The following is a 10,601-nucleotide window of genomic DNA, read 5'->3' as shown; positions in this document are numbered from 1 at the left end:
ATGAAGAATTTTAAGTTCTGTATCTCGATCCTTCGTAAATCAACAAATGACGTTCAATTTTTTGCTGATAATTGGAATTGTCTTATGGTTATAGGAATTGTAATCATTAAAATTGGTTAAAAAAAAAATCAGTTGAAACTGTGTCCATGTCCCTTTAAACGAAATAATTTGATTGATCAACTAGTAATTAAATACTTACGAAATGTTCCATAAAAGAGGGTGTCTACAATTAGTATTTCTTTTTTATTTTCAATGGAAATGTAAACTTTATTATTTTTTTATTTTATCTTTTTTTTTTTTTATTAAGAGTTTATTTTTACTTTCACGCAAATTACACAAATACAAAACAGACGTACGTGTATATGTAAATAAATATACAAGACAGTTTGAAATAACGCAAAATCAAAAAAGAGGTAATAAAAACTAGTGTGAAAGTTTATGTAGAGAGAAAGGGGGGATAGGAAGAGAGAGAGAGAGCGAGAAAGTGAGAGAGAGAAAGATGAGGGGGCACACACTTTATTGAATAAGTAACGGTAAGAAAATTTTAAAGTTTTTCAACTATTTTCTGCCAGTGTCTTTCAAATTCATCATTTGCAATTTTTTAACAAAAGAAATTTTTCTACTCTAATTCTTTCAGTAACAACATTTTTCAAAGTCTCAAAGTTTAATTTTATAGTTTTGCATATTTACTTGCAAAAAATATATTGTTTTATAATCAGAATAAGTAGATTTACTAGTTACTAGTTACAGTTACTAGTTTTAAAAACTTAGCATCATGAATGATTTAAACAAAGGGAAAAGTGGGCGACCTAAGTGTTCAGCATCAAACAAAATAGATGCATGGCTAAAAAATGTTTTTTTAGCTCACCTGAGCCGAAGGCTCAAGTGAGCTTTTCTGATCAAAATTTGTCCGTCGTCTGTCGTCGTCGTCGGCGTCGTTGTCGTCGGCGTAAACTTTTCACATTTTCATCTTCTTCTCAAGAACCACTGGGCCAATTTCAACCAAACTTGGCACAAAGTATCCTTGGGTGAAGGGGAATCAAGTTTGTTCAAATGAAGGGCCACGCCCCCTTCCAAGGGGAGATAATTATGAATTTGTGAAAAATTTATGGCATTTTTAAAAAATCTTCTTCTCCAGAACCGCTGGGCCAGGAAAGATGAAACTCATGTGGAAGCATCCTCAGGTAGTCTAGATTCAAGTTTGTTCAAATCATGACCCCCGGGGCAAGGGTGGGGCCAAAATGGCAGACCTAAGTTTTACATAGGAATATATAGGAAAAATCTTTAAAAATCTTCTTCTCCAGTACCACTGGGCTAGGAAAGATGAAACTCATGTGGAATCATCCTCAGGTAGTGTGGATTCAAGTTTGTTCAAATCATGACCCCCCGGGGCAAAGGTGGGGCCAAAATGGCTGACCCAAGTTTTACATAGGAATATATAGGAAAAATCTTTAAAAATCTTTTTCTCCAGAACCACTGGGCCAGGAAAGATGAAACTCATGTGGAATCATCCTCAGGTAGTGTAGATTCAAGTTTATTCAAATCATGACCCCTGGGGCAAGGGTGGGGCCAAAATGGCCGTCCCAAGTTTTACATAGAAATATATAGGAAAAATCTTTAAAAATCTTCTTCTCAAGAACCACTGGGCCAGGAGAGATGAAACTCATGTGGAATCATCCTCAGGTAGTGTAGATTCAAGTTTGTTCAAATCGTGACCCCCGGGGCTAGGGTGGGGCCAAAATAGCTGACCCAAGTTTTACATAGGGATATATAGGGAAACCTTTTAAAATCTTCTTTTCAAGTACTTCAAAGCTATGACTTGTGATATTTATATAGAATCATCCTCAGGTAGTGTAGATTCTAGTTTGTTCAAATGATGAACGCCTGGAGGGGGGGGGGTGGAGTAAATTTAAGCCTGATGTGCTCAGGTGAGCGCTGTGGCCCCTGGGCCTCTTGTTTATCAAAAGGATTGACTTCTAATTCATCGTCGACCTTTAAAAAAGTATCTCAATTACTTTAAATGTTTTTATTGATTTTGTAGTGAGTAGATGTATTTCTTTATGGTGACATCTTGAGGATAATTCCTTTTTGTGTGTGTAAAACAACCCAAGAAGTTAAAGGAGGTCATTTTTTCAAAATCAAGTTCAGTATTATTTACAGCCAATCCTAGATATATCGTACTCGATGGAGCAAATAAAATACTTCGAGATATCTGAGGATTCGATATATCCAAGATAAAATACTTTTGAATAAATGTTTCAAACTTCCAAATCATTTTAACATATCCATTGTGTTCGAGATTTAAGGGTTCAAAATACTGAAGTTTATCTGTATTTTCACCCTGGCTCATTGCAACAGAAAGATATCTTACGTATACATGTACTAGCTGTTGCCAAGTTGTAGCCAACATTACAGCAGCGACAACTTATTCAGAACCCAAATCACCTTTTGGAAGATATTTGCTGGTGTCCTATAAATGAGTCATAAGGTTTTGGAATCTTTTTTACTCTTGGGGCCAATGGGGGTAATATATAGACATTTTAAATTCCCTACAATTTCCAATAATTTTCCTTATAATTTACCATACTAACCAAATCATTATTTTGACGATGGTTGTACTTGTCTGCAGATTTGCAATAAAGTTTCAAAATTTCGGTTCACCATTTTTTTCCCCCTCTATTTATTAAAAAAATTGGGTTTTCAGGTAATATAATTTTATATTAATCTATATTAATACCTTATGTAAACTACACACTCGGTAAATCAATAACTTGTGGCTGCTTCAAGAGAATGGGTGCGTTTTTAGTGTGGATATTACTGTTTAAATAACAGCATCAAGTTTAACATGTTTTCAGCCTCATTTAAAGTCCTTTTTTTCAAATTCTGTGGTCGATTAAATGACCTTGTCTGTAAAACCTATTATTGGGTCTTATTTTTTTCTGACGAGTTTCATACAATTTCTTAGGTCATTGCTTTATACTTTAATAATTTGACTTCTGTCAACCCCCCTATACCTGATCAATACACAAGGCTCACAAAGGGTGGGACCGGTCGACAGGGGACGCTTACTCCACTTGGCACCTGATCCAACCTCTGACGTATCCAGGGGTCCGTGTTTTTCGTCCTGTTTACGATTCGTTTTGTCTACTGCATTTATGAGATTGATAAATTTCTGTTCGTTATCTTCAACTTTTACATTTTCCTATCTTGGAAGAACTGAAGTAAAAACTATTTTTCAATAAATTGAGCTTATTAGCTCCCCGTGTTCAGGGGCGTAGTATCCGGGGGGGCCAGGGGGAGCCTGGCCCCCCCACTTTTTTTCCCAACCTAACTTACACTATAGGAAATGTTAATTGAAAGCCTGGTTGGCCCCCGCACTTTTAGAAATGTACCGAAAATGTAGTAGAATTGGTACTGAAAGTAACACTGAAAAAAGTTTACTCCCCCCCCCCCCCCCCCCCCCCCCCCCCCCCCCCCCCCGCACGAAATAGGATTTTCGACTTTGGGCAACTTTTACCTTTTTTTTTTTTTTTTTTTTTTTTTTTTTTTTTTTTTTTTTTTTTTTGCTTGTCAACTTTTTTCAGGTAAGTAAAAAAATTTTTCTCTGCCTGGCCCCCCCACTTTCAAAAACGATGCTACGCCACTGGTGTTAGACATGTGAATACTTTGTGTATCCTAAAAACCGATTAAAGTCATCCATTCAATTAAAACAAAAACAAAAATGGCCTAACAAATGGAACAAAACGTGCCAGGTTTCGAATGAACGATAGGTTGTCTTTGCAAAAAAAGTAATTATATAGATACTTATAGTATTTGAAGTGGAGAAAATAAAGTTTAAAAGCCATGGACATGTCTGTATTCTATTCATATATTAGTTCAGTATAATATCCAAATATAAAGCAGGAACAGACGCCACCATTTCAGTGGAGGACTGCAAATCTAGAGCGATTCTTGACAGTCACTCGTCACTGAGCAGTGAGAGATCTTTTCCGTGCCAGGACCTACTGAGACACGATTTACACGACTCATCCGCAGTACCATTCTCCACGTCACGTAGTGGGATTCAAACCCGCAATGTAAGAATCAACTCCTATTCCGCGTCTTAAGAGCAGACGATCAAACCATGGCGCCGTGCGGGTTGTGTCGAGAATCTGAAGACGACATACTTCCCGTTAATTGACTTGAAAGATGAGAGGTTCCTAACCTAGCGGTGAAGCGGAGGATGAGCAACTCCTCAAATTGAGTGAATTGGTGAATGAATGCCTCCAAACCCTATATTCAAAGAATTAAATGCTCTAAACTAAGGAGTGACTTGAAAATGAAAGGACACCAGTCCTAACCTTAGGGCGATTCTTTCTGTCCTTGCATAACGAAGATGAATGACTTGTGCATTTGGGTGTTGGAGAGGAAAAGGGGTCCTTATTCAACACAGGGGTTAACTTAGAGGATGAAAAGCTGCCAACCCTAGAGTGACTTACAGGATGAGTCTCCGAGTCATTTGTTTATTTAAAGGACGAGAGATCAAGCATCCGGGTTAGTCAGAGGTCACAGCTTGTGAGTGACTCAGATGATGAAATGCTCTTAGTTGTTACACTGTGGTTGACTCAGAAGATGAGAAGTTTCTACGCCTTTGAGGATTCAAAGAAAGAGAGGCCCGAATCCATAAATGACTAAAATATGAGAGGTCCTCAACCGCTTGGTGTCTCCCTGAACGAGAGACTTCCATGAGTCATGAGCTAACTTAACTCAAATTAATTAGCGACTCGGTAGTTAAAGCGTTTGCTCTAGAGTCTCTGAGTAAGATTCGTATGTACGTTCAAATCCCAAGGCGAGATGCATGTGGAGACTGTCCTACGGACGTGACAATATAAAACGATGTCCCACTCCATTTCGCAGTAGGTGCTGGCACTGAAAAAGATATCTCACTGTTCAGAGGTCCTGGTACAGTTCTAACTTCGCAGGCTAACTGTAAGTGTTGGCGTCTTAGTATGAGTGAAGAATTCTTGAAACAAAAAAGTCCTTAATTGTGACTGTTAGAAGATGAGTGACCGTCAGATTTTTCAATGACTCATAGGATTATAGTAGCCCACAATCGCCAGTTTGGCTCAGCCAATATGAGGTACTATCCTTCTGTTGACTTAGAGCATGTAGGATTTGTAACTTGTACCAGAGAATGCATATGCTCGTACCCGTTGGATGACTCGGAGGAGTAAAGGCTTCAAACCCTTTGATGAGTCAGGGGACGAGAAGCCTATTAAACTCTAAAGTGACTCACGGGATAAGAGATTAATTACCCGTCATTGGGTAGATATGAGGTTCCTAGCCCTTAGGTGACAAAAAGATGGAGAGTTCCCTAGCTTACATTGGGGTTAATTCAGTAGATTAAAAGCGCCAATTTGCAACCCGTGAGTTAATCATAGAATTAGAATCTCTTAGACCTTTGTTGACTCAAAGGATGGAAGGCCTTTGGCCGTAGAGTCAGACAAAAGATGAAAGATCTTCATCTCTTGGTATCTCATAGGATGAGAAGCCCCCAGCCCTAAGGTGAATCGAAAATGAAGGTGACTCAGAAGATGAAGCCCAAGCTAGGGGTTTAAATAGAGAATGAGTGGTTCCTGAGGTGACTCAGAGGATGATGCACCCAGATAGGGGGTTACTTGGAGATCGAGACGCTCCGTAGGAGTCTCAGATGATGAGGTTCCCAGCTAGGGAGTTACACAGAGAATGAGAGGCTCCTTAGGATACTCAAAAGGTGAGGTTCCCAGATAGGGATTTACTTAGAGAATGAGAGGCTCCTGAGGTGACTTGGAAAATAAGGCCCGACGATAGGGGGTTACTTAGACAATGAGAGGCTTTTGAGGTGAATCAGATAATGAGGCCCCTGCAGCACGGAGGTTACGTAGAGAATGAGAGGCTCCTGAGGTGACTCAGTTGATGAGGCCCCAGATAGGGGGTTACGTAGAGAATGAGAGGCTCCTGAGGTGACTCAGTTGATGAGGCTCCCAGTTAGGGGGTTTACTTAGAGAACGAGAGGCTCCAAAGCCATGACTGAATCCTCATTGTGTTTCTCCTGTTATCTCAAAGGTTACCCTGTGTTCTGTTTGCATCATCTTTTCTTAACCGGATCTTGTTTGGTGGGTATTGTACTTGGAGAATAGAAACAATGTTAAGATGACTATGCTAACCGTTTTGCTCTTCATAATGTCGTTTCGGTGATCTTTTTGTTGTTGTTGAATTTATCACAGTGAGTTTTCCATTTTTTTAAATTACATTTTAAGCATTTAATCAGAAATACATTTAAGTCGAGTGGATAGATCTATCAGTAGATCGAGGGGTTTATGTTGCAACCCCCCCCACAAAAAAAATCGAGCAATCTTTAGCACTTTTTATTTGCTCCTGGGCTTGCATCAGGCACGTTTAAGTCAATATTAAACGAATGTTCATAAGAACTAGGAGTCGAAATGGAATTGAAAAGTGGAGGACAAAAGCATGAGCGGTCGAGTCTTAGAGTTGCGGGGCGGGTATATTAAAATTAGACCGACTCAGATTAAAAAAAAAAGTAAATGAAGAAAACATCATCTAAGTGCGAAACTATTTAGTGAGAAGAAGCCTTGGTAGCTCCAATGTTATCGAAATTAATAATTACCGGTATGACTTCCTCAGTTTTCGTGTAAAACTAAAATCTCTTAAAAGTAAACGAAAGGTATATCCACGGACCTATATAATTTTAATAATATATTAATAATATTAATGCAAATTCATCAGTACTCTAGAAGTCTTTTGGAAATTTATTAAGGAAAATTTTTTATCTATTTGTCTTTGTTTCCGATTTTAAAAATCGCCGAGAGAAGTAATCTAAGGTCTATTATTAGGTTAGATCTACTCTCAGAAAAAATGCTAATTTTATTATAAAGCTATACTTGTCAGTCACTAATATTCCAGTTCTCTCTCTCTCTCTTTCTCTCTCTCCCTCTCTGAGTCTCTCAAAAACTCAATACAGATAAAAGTAAAATTCAAGTGTGTAAAGAATCTTAAGAATATTATGTTAAATATTATGAAAAGCATAGCAATAAGACTTCATTAATTCATGGGTCCCTGATAATTTTTTTTACATAATTAATGTAAAAGTATACACGCATTTACCCTATACGTAAATATTCGTTAAAATAAGAGAAGAGAATTGCCTATTTCAATGGTCTTCAAAGTAGCTGTTAATATTCAATTTATTATCGCACCTGAAGACGGAAGATGTGTCGCGTACCTGTGGATAGTGCATTATGGGAAAGCCGTGACGTCACGCTGATAAATGTAAGCACATTCGAAATCGTACGGACTGAATGTTTACGATGTGAAATCTGTCTGAATTTTTATTTTCTCCTCTTCCTTTTAGTTTGATGATCTTAGAACACATTTTAGATGTTCCCTTTCGTTTTAAATAGTTGAAAATCGGACAATGTTTAAGTGTATACCTCTGTTTAAAGCTTGCAACCGGCAAGTGGAATATATTGACAGAAGACATTGTAGTTTGACTGAAGTCCCAGACGATGTTTTGAGGTACACACGAAGTTTAGAGGAATTACTATTAGATGCAAATCAGTTAAAGGATTTGCCAAAGGTAAGAATGCTTAGAATTTTAAACTGAGTTTGAAACATGGCGTGCTAGTTTGCCTTGGTAATGAATATGACTTTCTGTTCTTCAGGGGTTCTTTCGTCTTGTTCAGCTCAGGAAATTGAGTTTGAGTGATAATGAGATCGCCAGACTACCACCAGAGGTTGCAAACCTTGTCAACCTCATGGAATTGGACGTCAGCAGGAACGGTATGTCTACAATTTTGAGTTTATTTTTTCAATCTAAATAATCGGAAGTTGATACCAGTCGCCATATTGGATGCTACTGATAGTTGGGTGTGTTAGAAGTTAGCCACAAAGTGTACATTTGCTTTATGTAATTCTTTTTTGCTCATTATCCAACTCGTTATTTGCTGGGTATTTCCAGAAATATATTTTCATCAGTTGTTTAATAAAAGAGGCTAAAATTCCAGGTTGGTTAAAGATTTGTTTGTAAAGGGGAATAACTCTTATATCCTTGATAAACAGAAAGTGGAATGCTAGGAATTTTTCCCACCTTAAAAAGTAATTGATGCCTCAACATGACCTGTTAAAAGTTGCCACAAAATTCTTGACCTGAATAAGACACTATAATGTAAAATGAAGTTCAGTTGCATGAATTTTTAGCAGAGAAAGGCTTATATCAAATCTTTAAATAAATTGAGTAATTTAGATAGGTATAGATTGTAGAGCTACATTTGAGGGCTAAGAGGTTAAATACCTCATCAAAGTCGCATTTTTTAATAAGTTCTTTTTTTTTAAATCAAATTTTTGACTTTCACGTAATAAAAGTTTTCATTTTTCAATTGTTTAACCATGAAAAGTTATATTCTCCTCTGCAAACATTAGCTGCAGATCTGTAGTTCGCTGGTGTAATAAATTTGGGATGAATGACCAGAGAGCTACAGTACCACCTACTGAAAAAAGTGTAGATTTAATGTGCAGAAAAAAGTGCACTGGTTCTTTCTTTATTTTTATATTTCAAAATATTACTATCTGTGTTTCTACATATTCTTTAACTACTTTCATAATTAATAAAACAGCATGTCCAAGTCATGCACAAAGCGCCTTTGACTGAAATGGCCTGCCACCCAAAATGGCAGTATAAATAAGGGAAATTTTCAGTTTCAGGCTCAGGAGGGCTTTTACCAATGGTTTTGGGGAATGCTTTGCTGTGAAAGTAGTAAAAGAATATGTTGGTAACACACAGTTAGTAATATTTCAGAGAAATAAATTGAGAAAGAGCGCACTTTTATGTGCAATATTAACTTCTTTCAATGGTTGGCACTGTAGCTCTCTGGTCGCACATCCCAAATTTTTTTAGAACTGTGAGCTACAGATCTGCGGTTATGTGAATTAACATTTAATAAATAAGTTTTACCTCCTCCTGTCACACTTGTAAAAGAAAACATTCATTCATAATAGAAAAAACTATCTATTGGAGAGAAAATCCCGAATGTTATAAAATTGCACTTTTCTGGAGAAGTGGGGTGGATCAATTTTAACTTTTTTCATCTTATGAAGAAATTTTTATCTGTTAGTGTTTTCATGGTATGTTTATTTTAAAATGTAGTCGATCATTCTTATTTGATGAAGAATCCAAATTATTTCTTTTTAAATTATTATTGTATACATCGTGATAGACTAGTCCTGAAAGATATTTTAATTGGGAATCACAAAATTATTACCATTAATTGCACTTTCCAGTCCACTTTTGATTTGAGATTCCTAATAGTGCCCGCGCCAATGTGGTTTGTGTACAAAATAAAAGGCTAAAAATCCTTTCGATTCATACACTCATATTTAAGAAATTTGAATCTAATGCTTAATGTTTATGTCTTTGTACTTAAATAACAAATTGATAATGCTTTGTTTCACTAAAGCGTTAACCTTGAGAACATTTCTCTATAGAATGTTGCTGTATATATACATGCATATGTAGTGTTTACACTATAGCATATGGGTGTCTATTTAAACATGAATCAGTCATGATTCACATTAGTTGGGATGTTCTTATTCACTAAGTCACTTCATCAGATGCTAAGGACACCATACTGGCACATACATTATTCACAACCTTTGAAGTGCACATGCTGGCATATAAATAGATTTTTAGAACGACTGAATGCAGATATTTTATTACCTTGTTGCATTATTGTTTTCATTGTTTTGTTTAAAAATCTGCATATAATATATGTGTAAGTTAACATCTGTTACAGTATTTTAATAAACTGCATTTTTATAGCACTAAAAAAAATCTGTTTATATTTATGAATTGCCTTAAAAGCTTGAAGCCTAACAAGTTATCTATGTGAAAATGTAGACATCAGCTAGACAACTCACACCAGGCAGTGATGTAATGTGCATGTGTGTAAATATTTACATGCATTTATTCATATATAAATAAGTAAGTCTGGCTCAGGCACTACATGGTCCTGCTTGTATTTGTTATTTTATATTTATTTCCTCTCCTAAAATAAGCAAAATTTAATTTAAATTTTTGAAAAAAAAAAAATCAGGATCTTGTCACTTTGAAGTAAAGTGCAGACCAACTTGATTGACTATGATATGTGCATCTTGAAATTATTCAGTATCAAATTAATATTATAGTACACATTGTGTCATAAGTATGTTGTAAACATCATTTGTTTCAATTAATTTCTATGCCTTTATCTGGTTTGAAAACTTTTAAAAAATAAACTACATAGCGATAGCGTGCAACAACAATATTTAAATCTAATATAATACACTATCTAATTTGTTTGATACCATTCATTGAATGCATTAAATAGTGGTACTGTGTAAATTTAATCTAAGGAATAAAGCTATTTTAATAATCATGATAAGATTTACAAGGTCTCTTTATTTCCAAAGATAATTTTAAAAAAAAAATGGTTTTAGATCGTTCAAAAGAGTTTTATATCTTCATTATTTTGATGATGACAAACACATCCATGAGTCAGAGCACACAGCTTTAATGTTAGAAACGTGTT

The 10,601-nt window shown here is 36.0% G+C and overlaps 1 protein-coding gene across 18 annotated transcripts in view; it reads left to right on the top strand.

Annotated features, from left to right (window-relative positions):
- The first annotated feature begins 7,284 nt into the window (after positions 1-7,284).
- Positions 7,285-10,601, top strand: part of LOC134251691 (protein scribble homolog) — a 34,604-nt gene continuing 31,287 nt past the window's right edge. For all 18 annotated transcript variants that reach the window (XM_062734112.1, XM_062734109.1, XM_062734111.1 and 15 more), the window contains exons 1-2: positions 7,285-7,615; positions 7,701-7,818. In XM_062734112.1, the coding sequence (XP_062590096.1) occupies positions 7,454-7,615; positions 7,701-7,818 (280 nt within the window). In that variant the 5' untranslated portion in view covers positions 7,285-7,453. The remainder of the gene's footprint in view (positions 7,616-7,700; positions 7,819-10,601) is intronic.

This window comes from Saccostrea cucullata, unplaced genomic scaffold, assembly GCF_032062105.1.
Source record: "Saccostrea cucullata isolate Sc308-1 unplaced genomic scaffold, CSIRO_AGI_Scuc_v1 ctg168, whole genome shotgun sequence".
In the NCBI taxonomy this organism is placed as follows: domain Eukaryota; kingdom Metazoa; phylum Mollusca; class Bivalvia; order Ostreida; family Ostreidae; genus Saccostrea; species Saccostrea cuccullata.
The sequence above is the reverse complement of the archived record's forward strand: the minus strand, read 5'-3'. Positions and strand labels throughout refer to the sequence as shown.